At 41.2% G+C, this 22,233-nt stretch overlaps 1 protein-coding gene across 6 annotated transcripts in view; it reads left to right on the forward strand.

Moving 5' to 3' along the window:
• ALDH18A1 (aldehyde dehydrogenase 18 family member A1) overlaps nt 1–22,233 on the forward strand; it is a 43,343-nt gene that overhangs the window by 16,577 nt on the left and 4,533 nt on the right. For 5 of the 6 annotated variants that reach the window (XM_064464465.1, XM_064464461.1, XM_064464466.1 and 2 more), the window contains 13 exons: nt 1,077–1,300; nt 2,953–3,102; nt 3,193–3,297; nt 4,676–4,834; nt 5,332–5,422; nt 7,009–7,133; nt 10,614–10,758; nt 13,877–13,950; nt 14,610–14,709; nt 15,829–16,049; nt 20,235–20,372; nt 20,482–20,677; nt 20,810–20,931. In XM_064464465.1, the coding sequence (XP_064320535.1) occupies nt 1,077–1,300; nt 2,953–3,102; nt 3,193–3,297; nt 4,676–4,834; nt 5,332–5,422; nt 7,009–7,133; nt 10,614–10,758; nt 13,877–13,950; nt 14,610–14,709; nt 15,829–16,049; nt 20,235–20,372; nt 20,482–20,677; nt 20,810–20,931 (1,850 nt within the window). The remainder of the gene's footprint in view (nt 1–1,076; nt 1,301–2,952; nt 3,103–3,192; nt 3,298–4,675; nt 4,835–5,331; nt 5,423–7,008; nt 7,134–10,613; nt 10,759–13,876; nt 13,951–14,609; nt 14,710–15,828; nt 16,050–20,234; nt 20,373–20,481; nt 20,678–20,809; nt 20,932–22,233) is intronic. The other variant, XM_064464462.1, reaches the window with a different exon arrangement.

Raw genomic sequence — 22,233 nt, forward strand, 5'->3', positions numbered from 1 at the left:
TATACTGGTATTTTTGAGACTGTCTAAAAGTTGACGTGGTTAATGCAGTTTCTGAATAATAATACAAGAACTAGATGGAGGATGAGGAAGTGTGGTTTCAAATTTTCTGAAGTAATATGGCTTATCCATACTAATGATCTATTTGACACACTTGGACTGCAGGTATTCTTATCTGCACAACTCCTTCAAACACAGTGCGCTGTGGCCCTGTAAAAATTCATAGGAAGTATGTTGGAAGAAGTGCTTTCCATCTGCCTTCATTCCTTCATCTGAACTTTGGGGATTTATGTGTTTGGGGCCACCTCTTTGTCAGTTAGAAAAGATTTGGACTGTTCCTTGTGATTGTACGTTAATAGTCACTATTCTCCTTAATCTGCTGTGCTGATAGTGGTTTTACTGTCCTTTGCAGGCATTTTGGAAACAAAAGATTTTTCTGAGAAATGTTCCCTAGCTCATTGACGTGAGCGAAGTGCCAGCCTTATGTATCTTGTGTCTTACCTGAGTAATGCTGTGACTGTGTCTTCTCCCTCCAATGCCTATTTATCCTGTAGAAAGGTGGCTTCCAGTTTGTCTGTCTGTCATCCCCCTCCTGCTGCCTCTAGTTGAGCAATGTGCAAAAATACCTGACTTAGAGATGTTGTAAAATCTGGCTGTCTTTTCTTTCCTAACAGTCAAGCATTCTGCACTACTACAGACAGGAAGACTCTCTAGCTGTATCTAATGAGGCAAGACAAAGGAGATTGTTTTTAAAACTAGTACTTTTACTTCTGATGTGAGCTGTGTGGGCTTTGTTACAGTGTACTTCAGTTTGGTCTTCTATATTTCCAGAGTCAAAGCTCTGTGACGCATGGGATATTGCCTTATATACCTTAGGGATGGTTAGTGCTGCTCCGATATTATTGATTCTCGCTTTATTTTCGTGATTTGAAAGCTAGCTTCTCATTTCCAGTCACTGAGAAGTGCATATTGTGACCTTTAGCCTTAGAAAGGGAGGAAATATTACATGACTTCAAGGGCTTAAAGTCTGCTTTTTTTTTTTCCTCCCCCTCTCCTCCTCTTTCTCTCTTTCTCCACAGATCTCCCTCACCATAACCAAAGATTAAGGAGTGAATCCATCCGTTGTTGGAGCAACATCCCATTTATCACCATGCCACTCAGCCGTGCACATGGAAAATCATTTGCACACCGCAGTGAGCTGAAGCATGCAAAGCGGATTGTAGTGAAGCTGGGTAGTGCTGTTGTGACTCGGGGGGATGAGTGTGGCTTGGCCCTTGGAAGGCTGGCATCTATTGTAGAGCAGGTAATTCTGTGGCTAATGTGGAATGCTTAACTTCAGATACTTTGTGATTGTTGGATGGCACAGAAGATTATAGGAAAATCTCATAAAACAGGGATGGCCCTTCAAAGCAATGTGTTGGCCTTTCCCTTTTTCATCCCCTTGTGCTGTGGTAGCGTAAACCATGTAACTCAGTAAATCGGTGTTGGAAGGTATGATGGGTTGACCTCAACCAGCAGCTAAGTGCCCACACAGGTGCTTATTTGCTCCCCACACCTCCACCCCATCACTGGTCAGACTGGGAGGAAAATAGGAAAGGCAAAAGTAAGAAAACTCATGGGTTGAAATAAAGACAGTTTAACAAGTGAAGTAAAGGGGAAAAGAAACAAGCGATGCTAGGCAATCACTACCTTGCACAAGCAGACCGATGCCCAGCTAGTCCCTGAGTGATGGCCACTTTGGAAGGCACCCCGCTACCCTTTTCTATTCTGCTACCCCAGTTTTATTACTGAACATGACATTATGTGGTATGGAATGTCCCTCTGGCCAGTTCAGCTGTCCCGAATGTGTCCTCTTCAAACTTCCTGCCCAGCCCCTAGCCCACCAGCTGTGATAGGACATAGTGGGAAAAAGAAAGCCTTGATATGGTGCAAGTGTTGCTCAGAATGGGAAAAAGCGAAGGCTTTGATGCTGTGCAAGCACTGTTTAGCAATAGGCAAAACATCAGAATGTTATCAGCAGCACTGTTTTAGTCCTGAAATCCAAAACACAGCACCATATGGGCCCCTATGAAGAAAGTTAACTCCATATCAGACAGACCCAGTATAGAGGGAGGGATTTGCACAGTGAGATTTTTATGCAATAGGTAAGACACGACTGGGTCATTAGTTGGATGTAGTGGGAAGGTGGCATTGAAGTTTGTGAAGTCTGCAGGAAGAGTAGACCCTTCATGATTACCTGGGCATTTGCAGATTTCCTCCTGGAGACAGCTTGAAACCTCATTACTTGTAGGAAAAAAACGGTGGGATCAACTCGTGGATTGGTTCTCCAAAATGAAATTATGACTCTGGGGGGGGTTGGACATGTCTTCTCCAGGAAATAATGTTAACATAATAAGTTAAATTCATGTAAGGCATTTAGCTTTAGAGCTTTGAAAAGAATCTGGCCAGATGTGTGTAAGGAAGAGGTAATTAAAAGCCATACTATCAGAGTTAGCGTCTTCACTTCTAGAATACAAAGTTACTGTATAATGGCAGCTTTGGGAATGGATGGTGAATAAGAAGGTTGCTGAAAGGTACAGCTGCTACTTTACAGCTTTTTCATATCTTTCCTTATCTGTAGCAATGGAGGTGGAGGGACGAGGGCTATAGAACTGTTACCATGTAATATGTATTGTGAAAATTCAAGCATGACTCTGTCACAAAAACTGGTATTCTGAAAAGAAACTTTAGCAGAAGCTATAGATTGCATGCAGTCCTTTGCACAGCTCCGAACTGGGTAGAAAGGTGTGCAGGAGTATCTTAGAGGGTGGTTGCTTTGGTTTGCATATCAGTGCCTAAAACAAAACACTTGTGTCAGCAAGAGGTGGTGAGCATAAGGTTATCTATAGTAGCCAGCACTGTCATGCTAGAAGTGATAATACTCCAGGTCCGATTTCTTATGCTCTGTACGTACAGGTGTCAATGCTCCAAAATCAGGGCCGTGAGATGATGATTGTCACCAGTGGTGCTGTAGCTTTTGGAAAGCAGCGGTTGCGTCATGAGATCCTGCTTTCTCAGAGTGTGAGGCAAGCACTTCATTCAGGCCAGAGTCAGCTAAAAGATATGGTGAGTGGTTGGGGGCACTCCCGCTTTTCTTTACATGTTGGGTAGTACCTGCTCAAGTCACTGCCTGACAGCTGTTCTTTATCTTTGTAGGCTATTCCAGTCTTGGAGGCCCGAGCCTGTGCAGCAGCTGGCCAGAGTGGACTAATGGCTCTGTATGAGGCCATGTTTACGCAGTACAGCATCTGTGCAGCTCAGGTAAGATATTCCTTCTTTCCTAGGCTGATTTGCTACTTCAGTTAGTGATGGAATTGTTCTTGGATTTTTTCTGTGTTTTATATGCTGCTATCTTCACTGCAGTCTTGCATTTCCATTGCTATCCTACTTTTGGGGCTTATTATTGTAGCGTAAATGGTAATTTATCCCGGGGTGCCTTCCTAAGTTATTTCTGAAATGGAGTTATCTATCGTCAAGGTGAAGCAAATATGCTTTTTCTTTTTGGAGTTTGCTTGTGTCTGTGTCCTGCTGTTGTGTATGGGGGTGGGATCTGTTAAGGTCTCTTCACAGAAGCTAAGGTTGGTGATCCAAAGTGAGGGTTTAAAAATCACATGTGGCTGAGCTGCCACACATTCTGTAAAGCTGACAGAAGTGCATATCCACACTTCAGAACTTGCAATCCATCCGCTCCTCAAACCTTTCTAACTTGTAGGTGATAGTATCTCTAATCTGGGTCTTCAACCTATACTGACTGTTGCAACGGTATTAATTGAACTACTCTTAAACTGGCTTTGCTTATCTTAAGGAGGCTAGTATTTGCTTATTTAGGAGGCTAGTATGATGTCTCACTTAAGAGAAACAACTTCTTGTAATACAGTATAGCTGATATCACTCAAATGTTTACATATAGCTAATGGTCACAGTAGGTTGCGCTGAATTGTAATCTTGCTCAAGCCTGCAGACAACTATCGTTCCTTTGATTTAAAAGAATTAATTGCCTATGCCAAAAAAGTCAGTGTACACATTGATTCCAAGTGCTATTGTAACATCTGTGTGTTTGCTTACTTCTCAAATGTCCAATGGCAGAGTAAAAATTTTTAAAAGTCTCTTCAGAGCAAATATTGAGGTTTTTTTGTCTTAAAACACCAAAAACAAAGGCATGGTGTCTGCATGCAGGAGGCTTTAAGACCAAGGTTCTTCTAGAGCTGAAAAGAAGTCTTGAGACAAAACAACTCTTCTGACAGTAGAAACATTACACTAGGAGGAAAAACAGGAAGGGCTTGAGTAATCTATGGAATTGTCTAGGGTTTTAGTAGTTATCATCAGCATCTGTGTTCTGCTTATATTTTGGGGGGTTTTGTTTTGTTTTGGCTTTTTTTCAAGTTGATCCCTAGAGCCTGTGATCTGTCAGCTTGAGAAAGGCCGTTATAAGCTCCAGTGGAAGTTAAGGCTTATAAACCTGAAAATGTTGTGGAAAGACTAACTCTCACTTGTATTCTTTATCCTTTAATGTGGCTTATGTTTCTTTAGTGACCCAAAGGGCATGACTGATCTGTTACGATACGTTCATACGTTTATGATGTTCATCTCAGGAAAAGTGGTAGGCTAAGTATATATTAATGTTTTTTCCTTCCTTCAGATTTTAGTCACCAACCTGGATTTCCATGATGAACAGAAGCGTCGGAACTTAAATGGAACGTTGCATGAGCTTTTAAGAATGAATATTGTCCCTATAATTAACACTAATGATGCCGTGGTTCCACCCCCAGAGCCAAACAGTGATCTGCAGGGGGTAAATGTGGGTAAAGTATTACAAGGGGGCGGATCCTGCTTGTAGATGATACAGCACTAATGTGTACTTCACTAAGGCCATAACTGGGGACCTCTGCAGCAGGGAAACAAACACAGAGCAGATGATGTCTGCTCTGCCAAAACCAAACATGCCCAGTTTGGTTTTCACTGAATAGATGAAGTTGGAAGGGACTTCTGCAGGTCATCTAGTCCAGCACCCCTGCTAAAAGCAGGGTCAGGTAGTACCTCTTGTCCTGTCTCTGGGCACCATGGTGGAGAATGCAGGTACTGATCACACTGCTTGTCATTTTGATACAGCTTTACTGTGTTCCAAAAGCAGATGTAATTTCACACAAAGATCAGCTCCTAAGTTTGCAGGGGATGTGAACAAAGTAGCTCAGAAGGACTTGGTAGTGCTGAAATAGCTTGCTTTTGTATGTTGCAGCCAAATATTTCCTAGTTCCTGCTGTTATTCAGTGCTGCTGATAAGCATGTGCATTGCAGGTGATTAGTGTGAAGGATAACGACAGTCTGGCAGCACGATTGGCTGTGGAAATGAAAACTGATCTTCTGATTGTTCTCTCAGATGTAGAAGGTTTGTGAGTTATTTCATTACTTTCTTGTTTTATTGAAGTACATCATGTAGTTAAACCAACCTATATTTGGGTTTTACTGATCTCTTCAGTTCATATCTTTTACAGGGGCAATTACAATGTACCACATAACTCCTTAAGGCATATACCCAGTGCTGATGCTGTTGCATAAGCCAAAGACTGTCTGCCACACTGTTGAATCTGGGTGGGTGAGAATGCAGGTGAACCTGAGACTTGTTCCAGAACACAGAATACTATATGTGCTATGGCACTTCTGCTAGCTTCTCAGAATTGTATGACACAGTAATGAGTAATATGCAGGATAAAGGTTATGTGTTTAGAATCAGGAGTATAAGCCAAATACTATTCCACAATAGTTTGTTTCTTTTGGCAGCAGGTTCCGTCTTTCAGTGAATTACAGGTATGTTACAAGTCCTGGTCATTGGCTTCCAGGTACCTGGAACTTGCTAGCTTTTTCTGTCTCCCAGACGTTTGGCTTACACTGCTCTAGTCTTCTGAGCGGTGCTGCTGGGGCATAAGTCTGTCACCTACGCATGTTGAAGTTACTTACCTAGAGAAGGGACTGTAGTGGGTGCACTTTCAGATCAGTGCAGTCCACATCACTCAAGTCACATAGTCTTTTCATCTTCTCCAGATCCGTTTCTTTCAGTGGATCCTGGACTTTGGCACATACTTTAGGCCCTGGGAAAGAAGGAGGTACCTTTCCATAAACAGTTTCTTTTAGCAGATTCAGCTGGATTTCACTGTTGATTCTAGTTGAAATGACTGTCTGAGAGCAACTCATAAAAGCAATAGTTAAAACATCTTGTAAAAAACTTAACAACACCCCCATTCTCCAAGCATATTAATTCAATGTTTATGGAAAGATGTGTGTCCTTTCCTTCCCAAGCTATCAAGGAAGGACACAGATAGTCTGCACTTGTGCTGTCTGATTTGTAATGCCAGTATTTGTTTACATAGAATTTCTGCAAAGTCTGGTGATAGCGTTTAGGTTTAACGTGTTAGGTTAACCAAAGTGTCATTCAACTCCAACATAGTTACATAAAATTACTAGATTTAAAAAAAATAAATTAGTGTCTCTCTGTAATGTTGTGTTCCTTCTTAGCAGAATTCAATAGTTACCCTTTTTACATATTTCTGAATTGCCCGGTTTATCACTGTACAACCCAGCATTCAAGAATATCACCTGACATTTTGGTGAGGAGGACTATCCTTTGCCTGTTCAGTTGTGGGCTTGTATATGTAAGCACTGATTTCGAACATATAAAAGCTGTAAACTGTCTCAGTAACCTCAACCAAATGTCACTAGCTCCCAAACTGCATGCTGGTATTCAGCATGTGGGTTTGTGGATTCTTACTTGTTATGCTTTCGGTAAAGCTATACTTCTTGAATCTGCCTGTTAAGTGTTTCACGCTTTCAGTTCCACAAAAAGGAGGGTTCAGTGAGATCAATCCTGTAAAGTGGAATACAGCTTTTCAGCCTATGGAATTTTTTTTTTCTTTTTTCGTGAGTGAGCTTTGGAGATGAGGGTATATAACACTAATAGATTTTTATTTTTTATTTCAGGACTCTTTGACAGCCCTCCAGGATCTGATGATGCAAAGCTCATTGACATATTCTACCCGGGAGACCAGCAGTCTGTAACATTTGGAACCAAATCCCGGGTGGGAATGGGAGGCATGGAAGCCAAGGTAGAAATATGGAACATTTGTTTGTTATTGGGAAGGAAAGGCCGATATGAGAAATGGAGGTAGGCGATGTGATTGTGCTGCTGTTCACATTGATCTTGACAGGCTGCAGCAATGGTCAGACAGGAACCTTATGGAATTCAGTAACAGGAAATGCTGAGTCCTACCCCTAGGGAGGAGCAACTCTGCTCACTGGTATGGGCTGGGGAGTTGACTGGCTGGAAAACAGGTTCATTGAAAATGACATAGGGGTCCTGGTAGACACCAAGTGGAACGTGAGCCAGCCATATGCCCTTTGGGCAACAAAGGCCAACAGCATCCTAGGTTCCATTAGAAAGAACAGTCAAGGGAAATTATTATTTCCCTCTACTCAGCACTAGTGAGACCACATCTCTAGAGTTGTGTCTGATTCTGGACACCACAGTACAAGGACGTGGCATACTACAGTGGATCCAACAGAGAGCCGTGAATGTGATTAAAGAATCAGAGCATCTATCACACTAGGAGAGGCTGAGAGCTAGGACTGTTTACCCCAGAGAAGAGAAGGTTTGTGTATACGGACCTGAAGGCGGGGTGTAGAGAAGACAGAGCCAGACTTTTCTAAGTGGAATCCAGGGAACAGACAAGAGGCAACAGACACAGACTGAAATACAAGAAATTAATTTGAAACGTAAGAATTTTACGATGAGGTTGCTGAAGCCCTGGAGCAGGTTGGTGAGAGAGCTTGTGGAATCTTAGTGTTTGGAGATGTTCAAAACCTGGCTGGATGGTGTTTTTTGTAACTTGCTCTTCTAGTTGACCCTGCTTTGAGCAGGTGGTTGGGCTGTATGATCTCCAGAGATCCTTTCCAGCCTCAGCTATTCTGTGAGTACCCTGGAACAGTGTATGGGTTCCTTTAGCTTCTCTCTTAGGTCCATGTGAATTGAAAAGAGCAGCTAATTAATTACGTTCCAGTAGTTTGTAAAATGTGACGTTTGGAACCGTATTAAGTTGGTGGATTAAATTTAACTAAGAGTCAGTCCGCACTTCTTTCTTATGTGGTAATCCAAAGACTTTGGGAATCCTTGCCACTTGTGTCTGGTACGATATCTCTGTCTCCTTTCTGAGTTTGTATGTGCGCTGTTTGCTTCTGAAGGATATATTGGTGGGGGTCAAGGTACTTTAGTTCTTGAGTACAAGATTAGTAGAGGTAGGAGGGCCAGTGGTTTCTAGTGCTGCGTACCGTTGGATGCTCTCAGTACTCATTACTGTGAGTGCATAAACATGGCTGTGTTGTGGTGTGAGACTTCAGCATATGTCTCTCAGGGTGCTGGGATAGGCACTTCAGTAGTATTAATTGCTCTTCATTTCCTAAGGATGCTTTTGGAAGGTTGTCTGTGAAAAGTCAAGTAGCATTTGATTAAGCAGGAAAAGGCCAAAGTGAAATTCTTCACCAGTTGCCTTATGTTTTATTTCCTTTACTGAAGAATCAGGTAAGGCAAACTTAAGGATCAGAGCATGGACGGGAAGGTGGCAAAAGGAGGAGGCATTTGAGTGTTCTGTTTGTAACTATGGGGTGTACAGAACTTATTTAGACTCAACTTTCCCTTGATCTGGCTTCTGGAATAATTTAAATGATTCCAGGTATTGAGGGGAAAGCTGCCAAGGTCAGAGGGTACTTGTATCGTAAAAATAATAATCTGTTAGAGGTATTTGATATCTTTAAGTCTGAGTCCCATAGAGGCAAATCTCAGTGCTGCTGTTGTAACAAAAAATTTGTTACAGTTGAGAATTGCATGATATTTTTGGAAAACTGTACAATCAATAATAGAATAAATGCTAGCTCAAAGTACAAATCTTGGTTATGGGCATGAAACTTGAGCAAAAGTGGAGCAGTTGATGGTCTTGTGGTAGTCAAGAATTTGATGTGATAGACATATCTGACAGGTGGTGTCTCCCACTGAATATGGACTATAATACCTAATTGTAGAACCATATTAGGAAAGTGTAGAAGTGAGGAAGCAGAGAAGCTTTTGCAGTAATATAAATGACACGTAATTAAATACAGTGGTGGGATAATGCTGCTATACCTTGATTGGGAAAAGAAAGGAAGGACACTATGGGCAGCACCTCTTCAGAAGGTAACATCTGGGATTTGGGTTTGTTGTTTCTTGTATTTTGGCACGAACCAGTGAAATGTTGGAGGGGGGAAATTTTAGAGAAATCCTATTGTGACACCTTAAACAATGGCTCAACCATGTGGAAAGAGGCTAATCTTAGGGCTAATCAGTACACAGGAATTTCAAAGGACCCTTATTAATAAGGTAATCCTGCTGTAAGCTTAACATTCTGTAGAGGACTAAGCAAACTTCAGTATGCCAACACTGAAGTTCAGAAAGGGAACTCATGTTGCCCCTCATGTTAGGGCAATGCCTACAAAGATACTGCCCCTAAATTTCTTAGAGCTCTTGTTGATCATGATGCCTGCCTTCCCACCTGCTCTCCATGACAGCTTTCAGCACACAGATAATCTGCTAGTATCATTGATTTCAGTTCTCATATGTCTGTGGACATCAGATTGTTCTTGTTTCAGACTTGCTTCTTGCCTTAGATCTTACGTGTGTTGCATCTATACGTTGTGTAGTATGATGTGGTCCTGACCTTTGAAGATGACTCCTAAATGCTATACTTAGAGAATCCTCCTTCAAAATAACAAAAAGGGGGAAGAATGCCAAATATAAAGCATATAATTCAAAACTGAAGTGTAGCATCTTCAAAGAGAGCCTACTGAAAGAAACAACTCTGAAGGCAATAGGTATACTCCCAAGCAAAAAGTAGAAGCAAACAAATAAAAAATCCGATGAGAGCATGAACAGGAAATGTGAACAAAGTAGGTAAAAACTTTGTGTGGAACCTGAGTAACTCTTCAGCAAACTTCATAGCGTCGCCACAGGGTTATAAACAATGAGAACACCTCTACATCTTAAGCAGAACTACGAGGCTAAAGGTATTAAACAATATTTTAATTTGATATGGTAATGGCTGGGACCTGAGCAAGAGCAGTGCTTCACAGTACAAGTCATAGCACATGGTCACTTAAAATGGATTAATTATTGATGGCTAACCAATGTCAGGGAAATTGGCAAAAGGCTCTTCTCAAAAAAGAAAACTTGTTTCCTCAAACGTTAAGAAGAACTTGCAACATAAGCTAATGGTGAAAAAGAACATATGACCAAAGTGCCCTTGCAGAAGCCTTGAAAAAAGCAGGCTGTTAGGAAAATTTGAAGTACGCTCATAAAGTGGCAGCTAGTTAAGGAAAGGAAGGTAAAGCGCAAATACATGATCTCATTCAATGCTACATTATGGAAATTCCTGAATTGCATTAAGTGCTCTTTGAAAGCATAAGTGATCAATTTGGAGATCGGAGTGGAGCAAGAAGTCTTGTTGAGAGTTGTGTTTCAAATAACAGTGAATTTCCAGAACTGGCTCTATCCTTCACTGTAGGTGAAAGCAGCTCTGTGGGCCCTCCAAGGAGGCACCTCTGTAGTGATTGCAAACGGAACCCACCCAAAGATCTCGGGTCATGTCATCACAGATATTGTGGAAGGGAAAAAAGTTGGAACTTTTTTCTCAGAGGTAAAACCTGCAGGTGAGTACAGAGGTAATGTGTACATTGAGAGTTACAGAGATTAGAGTTAAAATTTGGCTAGACCTGTACAATAACTGGGAAACCACACTCTGCTTGAAAAACGGATTTCGAAAGGTGTTTTCTAAAGTAGGAATAGAAAATGTTGAATCCTCTGCTCTGGTTCCCTCCAGCTGATAAACAGCTGCATCAGACTTGCATTTGAAGAATGCAATAAGTAGGATTTTTACCATTTTTAGTCTCAAGGGTTATCACCTAGTACTGAAGATTGCAGTTTGAAAATGTAGACATAGAATGTCTGCTGAACTAAGATAGTGTTTAGTTTTATTTCTTATGATAAATTCCTTTTACGACTCAGACTTCTGGTATGGTAGGTAGGAATGTTTTCCTGCCATTGCATTACTGGGACAGTGTAACAATTGCTGGAGAACATTGGATGAAAGATCTGGGACCTTAGCAGAATAGGACAAGTTTGGAGTGATGCTTTTGACTTGTGCTTTAAGCCAAGCAGCTTTATTTGTGTATAATTATCCTCAATGGATTTCTTGTATGAATTTGTCAAATCATCCTGTGAACCCATGTAAAGATTTAGCATCCACGGGGCTCTGTCACGATAATCAAGAGCCTTAACTAGATACTGTGTGGAAACTGGAGCTAGAACTATGTGAAGAACTGCTTGCTTTAATATGGGTTGGGCGGGTGGAGTGGAGGTGGTTTTGAATTTTCTTCCTGATACCTTCATTTGACGCCCCTACTGCCTGTATGGGCGATCAACCCCTGTTTAAATTTGAAGATGTGAGACATTGTCTTTCCCCTCATCATCTCTTTTCCATGTGAAAGAGGTTTGGTATTAGACATTTTGTACTGAAGCTGTTCCAAAAACTTGATCACCACTGTGTGTCTTGTTGGAAACTGTTTTCATTCTATTGTGGCCTATTTAAGGTGGGCAAAAATAAAAATTTCACATAGCATTCAAGATGCAAATGAAACTTTAATTTATGAGATGGCAAACTAACTGAGTTTTGATAAGATTGATGATGATTTCTGTTATGTTCTTTAGGCCTTTTCTAATAATTCAAAACAATTTTCTTTTTGCTGTTGATGTTCAATAAAATGATGTTTCATAGTATTATTTGTTACAATACTAAGGTCTGATTTTCCTTTTCCCCTCTACATTGCTTCATGTTTGTCTGGTTTGGTTTACACTTGCTGTTTCGTGGCCTAGTGGTGTGGCTACAGAGGAAATCACAGAATTGCCGAATAGCTGAGATTGGAAGGGACAATATGACAGATGACAAGGTAGTCTGGTCCTACTCCGTGCTCAGACAGGTTGCCTAGGACTGTGTCCAGGCAGCTTTTGAATATCTCCAGGAATGGAGACTCCACAACATCCCTGTGCAACCTGTGCCAGTGCTCAATCATTCTCATAGTGCAAAAGTGCTTTCTCATGGGAGGCACCTCCTGTGTTTCAGTTTGTGTCCACTGCCTCTTGTCCTGCCACTGGGCACCACTGAAAAGAGCCTGTCTCCATCTTCTTTACATCCTCCCTTCATGTATTTATACGTACTGATGAGATCCCCCTGAGCTGCCTTCTCTAGGCTAGGCTAAGCAGTCCCAGCTCTCTCAGCCTTTCCTCAAATGAGAGATGCTCCAGTCCCATCATCATCTTTGTGGCCCTTCATTGGACTCTCTCCACAGTGTCCATGTCTCTCTTGTACTGGGGAGCTCAGAACTGGGCACAGAACTCCAGGTATGGCCTCAGCAGTGCTGAGTAGAGAGGAAGGATCACGTCCCTCAACCTGCTGGCAACTCTCCTCCTAAGGCAGCCCAGGTCACTGTCAGCCACCTTTGCGGCAAGGACATGCTGCTGGCTTGTGTTCACCTTGGTGAACACCTCCTCTGGAAAGCTGCTTGTTAGTAAACAGTGTGATAGTGACACTTTTTGGTTATTGCCACTATAATAACTTTGTATCAGCAGTAAAGTTTTTCATCTTGTGACCCCATTCTGAGTCACTTACAAATATGGTGAAGAGCAAAAGTCCCTGTGGAATTTTCCTGGCACTTTCTGCTATTGTGGCAAGTGTTTCCTCCAGCCTTCTCTTTGTCTTCTGTCTTCCAAAGAACACACTTCAGAAACTCTAGTAACTTTTTAAAATCAACTATATCTGCTTACATATATGTCATTCTTCTCAAAGAACACCAGAACATACCATACTCTGTAATGTATGACTTAAAGTTGTTTTAACACTTCTTAAATAAATCTAATTAATCACATGTCCGGAAGTTCTTGTCTTACACTTCCCGCTATACCTCTTGATATTTTCCATAACACTGGAATTCCTGCTCTGGCAATTTCCGTGGGAGCCTTCTTAAATATAAGTTGGGTCATATTTATCACCTTCAGGTCATCTGTTTTACAGGCAATTTCAGGACAGTTAAAATCATGACTTAGTTTATCCATGAGCTACTTGCAGACTGGGGGAATGCTGCCCGAACCTGGTGACTTGTTTTGAAATAGGAACAGAAGTAACCTGTTCCGTATCCGCTCAGTTTGAGACAGATTCTTTGAGGTCCTGCCAGAAGGAAAAAAATAACCCCCCCCACCTTTCATCTATAGGAACTCTTCTGAAATACACACAGGGAACGACAAAGGGAAAGCAATATTTCTGCGAGCTGTTACTCTGACTGGGTTTTGGCTTCCATTACTGTTTGTACATTCCCATACTATTTCACAATCTCTTCCGTTTTCCTCAGTTGGATACTTAAACTTTTCAAAGTTTGCCTCCTTTCTTTCAGTAGCCTGCCATGCCCTGAGACATAGCTATCCTGGTGTTCTTTTGCCCTTTGTCCAGTCTTTTTGATACATGGTACACACTTGCCTCTGACATGGTGACCTTACCGAATCTCTGTGACACTTTACATTTGGGGAACATAGCAGTATTTTTGTGTCAAATACAGATTTTCCTGTTTTAGCATACAACAGGTTTCTTGACTATATCTGTTTAAGACTCTGTACCCACTTTCCTGCTTTGAGCAAAGAATCAGAAGATGGAAGGTCTGGCGTTCACTTCCATGTGTGCTGTTACTTTGTCTGCATGGCGTATTTTTGTTCTTTTTGCAGGTCCTACAGTAGAGCAGCAGGGTGAAATGGCTCGAGCTGGTGGCAGGGCCCTGGCAGCTCTACAGCCTGAGCAGGTGACAGAACAATATGACCTCACTTTTTAAGCTTGTGAATGTGTGGCAAGCTTTACAACACGGATTTATGACACAAATGGGCCCCATGGGGCAAGAACTTATTCTTTGTGTGCCAGATCCATCATTTGGATTGGTGCGTGCTTAAAGAGATGAGAAAAGCAGAAAGATACCTTCTTCGTGTAAAACAAGAACGAACCTTGGAGCTATGAAGTAATATATGCTTTCATGTGGGGTTTATAAAAATTTTAATAGTGCCAAATATCACACAGAAATGAATTGTGATCAGAGCTGCTGAAGAATTGACTCGGAATAACTTGCTCCATTCATGTAGGCAATCAATTACTGCTCTGCAGCTGGATAGGTAAAATGTGGCATCTGTTTTGAAGAAGACAAGGTGGTCTTAAAGGAAAAACATTGTGGGTTTGGTGAAGAAGACTGGGTATGGAAAGCAAGATAATACAAAGCAAAGTAAAAGTTGAAGCAGTGTTCATCCTCATTTTTCAATGTGATGCAGGCTGGAAAAATCAGCTGGGCCCAAGTATTTGGGGAGTCAAGACAGTGAGAGTATGTGGTCATCATAAATGGACTGAAGGGGACCAGATGTCAAATAGCATGGACTTTGTGTAAGAAGTCAGTTCAGAAACTGTTTTATCTTTCAGAGAGCGGAGATTATTTATCGTCTTGCTGACTTACTAACTGACCAGAGAGAAGAAATACTCTTGGCAAACAAAAAGGACTTAGAAGAGGCTGAAAACAAAGGTAATATTTTAGGTCCTTCTGTGGTAATCCTATTGTCTTGAACCTCTCTGAGCCTCAGAGGAAATGAGTAGAACTAGAATCTTCTGTCACCCAGGTTTTTGTAGTATGGATGTCACACATTAGTGAACGCAGGACCTTGAGAGCTTGTCTGTGTAAACAGCTGCACCTTCCTTAATTACATAAAACAGGTGCCTTCATCAGAGAGGACACTGAGGCCTTGCAAAACACCAGCGTATTGTTTAAAGAAAAAAAAAAATAGTGCTTCATTTTGCCAAAGGAAGTTCACTTCAGAAATGGAATATAACAAACAATCTCTGTTATTTTCATGCATAAAGTGAATATTTTATTGGCTGGTTAAGGGAATGTTTGGCTCCTGAGGGGAAGGCTGTCATCTCTATACTTAAATTGATGCTCTCCAAAAAGACCGGTGTCCCCTTCTGATTGTGGAAGCTTCTCTTTAGGTGGCTTAGATTAAACCCATTCTTCCGTTAGATTGATGCATTCATTGGGAAGTTGGGATTGGGATGTGTACATATAGGGATAGCAAATTTATGAAAATTACACATCATGAAGTATAATACTTTGTGGAAGATGCCAGAGTACTGGTTTTTACTGACCAGAGTACCTGAGGGGACATTGCTGGGTTAACTTGCTGTCTGAATGTGTTCAGACTGGAAAATTCAAGAAGTTCTTGGCCAGTCTGAACGGAAATGCTGTGCTTGGGTCTGTGCTTTGGCATTTCTATCTGTAAAATAGAAAGATGAAATTGCTGCCCGAACCTTCCAGAAATACTGCAATGGTAGAAATTTGTAAGAAAGTCAGACATATAGCAGTTTTGAAATAGGGCAAACCTTATCTTTGTGTATGTTGATGTTGCTTCATGTAGAAATCACTTAAACCTCATTAAGTGGAAAAGTGGTGGTAGGTGAAATCCATTGTCACACTTGTTTTACTGTGGCTACCAGACTTAACGCTGCGTGTTTTTCATCTCGGGTAGGTTTCTTGCTAGGGCATGGGAAATCTCTGAATTTTCCTTAGGTTCACCACTTGTTAAAGTTGCTTTTGCTTTATGCCTAGGCAGACCAATCTATCTCCAGCACAATTTTTTCTTTTCTCTAGGAAGATTGGCCCTTCCTTTGTTGAAACGTCTAAGTCTGTCTACATCAAAACTGAACAGCTTGGCTATTGGTCTCCGTCAGATTGCAGCATCCTCACAGGACAGCGTTGGCCGTGTAATTCGGCGAACGCGAATAGCAAAAGACCTGGATTTGGAGCAGGTGACAGTGCCTATTGGTGTCCTTCTTGTGATCTTTGAGTCCCGTCCTGACTGTCTTCCACAGGTATGTAAGGAGGGCAGATTACACTGTAGGGAATCCTTTGTGACAAAAGAAAGGGTATTTCTGTTGATGAGAAATTGGGAGGCTGCAAGAAGTCTTGTCTCAAAGGACTCCTGCTTGGATTCTTCTAAAACTGATTTTGTTGGCATCCCTCTTTTTCCTGCGGAGGTATTTTCAGGACTTGCTTCTGCAGTGCTCGGAGTTATTCAGGCCTGTTTGGTTTGTTTTTTAAAACTTGATGTGTAGAAGGAGTTATCTTACATTCAGATGGTGCAGTTCCTGCATGTGCCTTACAAATGTATGTTCAGTGCCTAACTTACAGCCTGGGAGGCTCCTTTATCTGTCCACGCTGCATACAGCTGAACTGCAGGCTGGGATTGAAAAGGAACTGTTTGCTACAGATGCTAGTAATTACCAGTAACTGTTAGGCACACATGATAAAAAAGAATTTAAAAGAAGGCTGAGCACAGAATGCGCAGAAGTTTAGACTGAGTAATCTGTCCTGTACTGATACTGCTTGTGTGCAGTGAGGTGGAATGATAGCTTTTACTCAGTTGTAGTGAGATGGGTGTGAGAAAGAATGGTGTTCTAGGTTCTTCAGGACAGAAGTTGCTGGAAAGGCTAGTGAAAATCTTGAATAGTTTACTGTAAGTGAATGTCATTTTTCTTGTGCCAGGAATAAGGCAGGCATGTTAAAGGCAAATACCTTCATCTGCAGCACTGTGTGGGAGTATTGCTGTGAGTAAATGCTGTTATGATGCATGAAAATTTGGGGGCTGAACTAATGTTGCAGAGGCAATCTTGATCTTATTTTCTAACTTCCAACTACTTTACTGAGCAACTGTAGTAGATTTTAAAAAGAAAACAAAAAAAAATCATTATCAACACTATTTTCTACAACTAACATTAGGTGTCTAAGAAGAAGATTGATTGAGGAGTTCTCTATCATATGAGCAGGTGTTTGAGAAGAAAGTGATAGGTACAGGCACTTCAAAAGGATGTGAAGACTCAAGCAGTGACCAGCTTGGTACTTTGTGCCTGAATTTTGTGAGTGGTCCCCATTTCATACTGAAAGGGATTATGTTCTAGGCAAAGTTCCCATGAAGTGAAAAGGGACTAGTCCCCCTCATCTATCATTATTAGCTCTCTACTACCAGCTCTGTTCTTCATAGATAACCGGTATGTTTTCTTGTTGAATTCTAGTCTGTCTTCCTGGACTTTCACCCCAGTCTCTTGCCTTGTGTAGCTGATGTCTCCCTCTTTCTCCTCCCCTTTATCTTACCTTAAAACTTACGCCAGCTTGACTCTTGCTGGCTCTTCCCCCAGCTGTGTTTTACAGACTTGGAATAGCTTGTCTTGGTAGTTGCTTTTCTTCCTGCCAGCCTCCTGCCCTCATACTCGCATCAGGTTCTCTGATGCAACTTCAGAGGATCATCTCTGATACTTCTGTATTTGAACTGCATGATTTGTCCTGTGCTGTAACTGACAGTAGGGCGATCTCTGAGTGCAGAAGAGCAGTTCCCTCCTCTTAGGTTACTATTGCATCTCATGCTTGTTTGGGTAAGCAATTACAGGGGAGGTTTGGCTTTGCCCTGGAAGAGAGCACGCTCAGTTTGCTCCCTGGAGATAGCTTACCCAGAGCTAGGTCAGTGCTCAGAGTTCAGTCTTGAGTTGCAGTGAAGATGAAACAATTGCAGAGTACCAGTTAAGATCTAATAAGCTTCTAATGTGCGTATACAAAGAGCATGTTTGCCTGATACTTACAAGGCCAAACTTAGAGATCATCTTTCACAGACTGCTTCCTATAGATTCCACCAAATCCAAAAGTTGCTTTGAAGTATAGTCATGCTTTACTATTCCTTGGAGGGACTGAACTGTTTTGAAACACCTTATCTTCTGTTCTCCTTTTAATCACAGTTTTGGGTTTTTTTTTTTTACTTAATGCTAGATTTTAAAATTTTTTTTTTTCATTTTTTCAAGTCAGTTCATAACCTATCTTTTAATCTTATGTCTGCAGAGTGGAATTCTTTATTTAAATAAGCTTATTTGTTTAGCTTTCCCTTGTGATATTGACCTTTGGAGAGGCAGATGCTTACAAGATATTTTCAAAATACAATCAGACTGCCTTTTAGTGTTTAGTTTTAGAAGTTAGAAAGACACGCAATATCTATGTAAAGCAGGCTTCCTAGACTATTATACTTCACTGTATTTTTCTGAAGTATTTCTTATTTTTCAATAGTGTTTTCAAATTGCTGACAGCAGGATGAAGTAGAATATCAAACATTGTGATTGTTGTTATCATTTGACATTGGAAGAGGAAAGGAGGTGATCTGAGGAGATCTGTCTGACAGGCTTAACATTTTTCTGTATGAATCAGCATCCAAAGTGTGCCACTAAGCTAAGTGCTTGTTACGTGTGAGCCTAGCTAATTCCGGCAACCAGATCTCAACAGCATAAAACTGATATACTAGTGAATGCAGGTTTGGTTATGATACGTACAGATGATGGTAATGATACATATGCTTTTCCCAGAAGACCATAATACAGTAAAATAACTTCAAATGATCAATTTGTTTGTTCTAAAACGTTCTGGAGAGGGCATGATTTTATTTTCTAAAGGAGTGTATGCTTTTTTTTTTTCTTCCCCAAATTGGTGGACAAATTGTGAGGCCATTGTGAATGGGATTGGGATGAGGAAGACAAAAATGGATACAAAAGTAAAATAAGCCTGGAAGAGCGCTTTATCATGACATACTCCTAGGTAGAAGGAATGAAAAACTGAAAGAAACAATAGAGAAACCTACCACCACTGCTCTGTTAAAGAGGTTTTCAGTTTAATGGGGAAAACACCAATAAGACCTAGTGTCTGGAGACTGAACAATTAGGTATGTGTTTTCAACAGCAGAAGTATTTTTTACATAACTTCCAAAAAGCAGTGGCTTCTTTGGAACATTTTTTGAAATATGGTCTAGTTGTGTTGCTAGACTCAAATGGGTGAAATCTGGCACCTTAAATGGAAAGGCAACAATATCACTTGGTTCCGTCTGGTTATAAAAATGTGTCTTGGTTTAGCCCCAGTCTGCAACCAAGCACCACACAGCTGCTCACTCATTCCCCCCACCCCAGTGGGATGAGGGAGAGAATCTGAAGAGCAAAAGTAAGAAAACTCATGGGTTGACATAAGAACAGTTTAATAATTGAAATAATAATAGTACTAATAGAAATTGTCATGAAAAGGAAAACAATGGGGCGGGAGAGGGAGGGAGGATCAAAACCCAGGAAAAATAAGTGATGCAACCACTCACCAACTGCTGACCAACGCCCAGCCAGTCCCTGATCAGTGGCCCCTGCCCCCGGCCACCTGCCCCCGGTTTATATACTGGGCATGACATCACGTAGTATGGAACATCCCTTGGGCCGGTTTGGATCAGCTGTCGTGGCTGCGTCTCCTCCCAGCTCCCTGCGCGCCCGGCAGAGGATGCGAGGCTGGAAAAGTCCCCGACTAGTGTAAGCACTGCTTAACAACTACTAAAACATCGGTATGTTATCAATATCATTCTCTTGCTAAATCCAAAACACAGCACTATATCAGCGACTAGGAAGAAAAGTAACTTTATCCTAGCAAAACCAGGACAACATGAAAGCTAAGTCATACAGGTGATGCTAGGCCTATTGTGTGAAAGGTTATTTTCCTACACTTGGAGCAAGTGCTGTCTATTTATGACTTCTGTTCTAGACAGCACAATGAAAACGTTCTTCCTGCTCATAGGAAGAGCTCATTAGCCACTTTCTAGCAGAAGGATTATGGAAAAGAGTTTTTGCAGCTACAATCATTCTCCTTGTGGTGATGGCCCACACGGCTACCCAATTCTTACGAGAGCTTATGTCCGGGGTTTCCTTGGACTTGTCCACTGCAGTAGTAGTATGTAGTAGTCCTGGCAGTAGTACCATGAAAACTCAAGTTTGTTCCTGAAACACTAGCACGTTTCATTTCTGGAGTTAAATGTGCTGTTACTAATAATGTTTTCTTGGTGCCATAAAATGAAAACTGTAGATTAACATCGAGTAAATCAACAGGATTAAAAATCCTGTTCTTATTCTTTTTTTGTGGGTGTTACTCCAATGTTCCAAGAGAAGAGACAGATTACTTTTCTCTGTCTTTCTTTTTTTTTAATTCCTTTCTGACAGGTGTCTGCTTTGGCCATTGCCAGTGGAAATGGCTTACTACTTAAAGGAGGAAAAGAGGCAGCACATAGCAATCAAATCCTTCATCATCTGACACAAGAAGCACTCTCCATTCACGGAGTCAAAGATGCGGTGCAACTAGTAAGTGCCTAGAATTAAATAAAAAATTTACTTGCTTTGGTATCTATAAAAACTACGGGCAGACCTTGAGAGTTCAAACTGTAGACTCTCTTTATTGCAACTACCACAGGTGAACACAAGAGAGGAAGTAGAAGATCTCTGCCGTTTGGATAAGCTGATAGATCTAATCATTCCACGTGGTTCATCACAGCTAGTCAGGAATATCCAGAAAGCTGCTAAGGGAATCCCAGTGATGGGACACAGTGAAGGGATCTGTCATGTGTATGTGGACACGGATGCCAGTGTTGAGAAGGTCACACGAATAAGTAAGTTGGGAGAGGGTGACTTGAACTTCGTATCTGGAGTATGTGATATGGTTATGGAAAATGATATTCATATGCTGTTCTAAATCTTTGTCGTAAATATTATGTAACCAATTATCTACTCTTAAACCTCAGTCAGAGACTCAAAGTGTGAATATCCTGCTGCCTGTAATGCTCTGGAAACTCTCTTAATTCATCGAGACTTGCTGAGAACCCCGTTGTTTGATCAGATCATAGACATGTTGAGAGTAGAACAGGTTAGTCACTCATACTTTTGTTTTGTTTTGTGTTGTTTTTTCTAACACTTCAGAAGCATATGGTCTGTTGTAGCCCTGTTCAGCTTTATGATGGCATAACACTTAAGTTATCCATATGTCTCTTTGTACACATAAATGAACTTTCTCTGCTTCTCCACACAACCCCCAATTTTTCCATAGAAATAATCTGAAAGCAGCTTCTTCAGGGCAGCTGTGTGTGTTATTGGGAAAATACTTTTGTACAGCAAAAATCGTCTTCTGCCTTAGAGCATATACACAACTCTCTCTGCCCGTCTTCATTCTGACTTTATTGCTGTTAGCCTCCTAGGTGCAAAGCTGCCTCTTCTTGAATCTGTTCGTTTAGCTTCTTACCCAAGTGAATTCCATTTCTGGCATGCCTTTTATCCCCACCCATTTTCCCCCCTAGTATGTCAAAGGAACAGCAAAAGGCCACTATGCTAATCAGTTGTCTTGACATGGTGATGTTTCATCAATAATGGTAGTAGAGATGCATCGGGAGAGAAATATCCATGAAGTAGTGTGAATTGCACATAAATCAAGGATTTTCACACACAGCAGTATGTACTTGGCACATAGAGTGTACAGGCAGTGGTTAATGGAGGTAAAATAGGCCATATGTTTTGATGATGTTGAAGGGGTCATAGTAAAAGAAGCTGATAGGTAGTCAGGAGCAAGTTCTCACATAATGGATATTTTTTCATGTCTTGTTTGGTTGTTTCTTGGGAAGGGCAGAGTGAAAGGTAGATATCTGGATTTTGGATGGGAGGAATGTGAGTACTAATGCATTTCCACCACCACCACCCACCCAGCTCCTAATACAGTGAGGAGGATTTTAGCTCTGTCTACTCTGACCTGACAACAAGAAACATGAAAGTACTGGGCAGGATCATGCAATTAAAGTAACTTATAGTTGCACAGGAAAATGCCATTTTACAGTTACCTTCTTAAAAGCCTTCAAATTTCAAATTTCGCAGACTTTTGCCTTATTTCCCATTTCTGTTTCTATTGTCAAAATTTTCTGTTTCACTTGCATGGGGATTTCTTGGCTGTATCTGTACTAAATTATCTCTCATCGTTTAGGTGTCTCGGCTGCTATGATTAAACTCAGAGGGTAGATAATGCGTTAGATCTTTATAACACATGAAAAATATCTGCGTGAGTTTTCTTGTTTTGGACCCAGTAACTCCTTTGTGTCTGAAACATATGCCTCAGAGAGGGCTGGTGTCAGTTTACAAAATAAAAGGGTGAAAGCCATTCAAGGTCTTAAGTCTTTTGAAGGTG

Source organism: Phalacrocorax carbo, chromosome 12 (genome assembly GCF_963921805.1).
Source record: "Phalacrocorax carbo chromosome 12, bPhaCar2.1, whole genome shotgun sequence".
In the NCBI taxonomy this organism is placed as follows: Eukaryota; Metazoa; Chordata; class Aves; order Suliformes; family Phalacrocoracidae; genus Phalacrocorax; species Phalacrocorax carbo.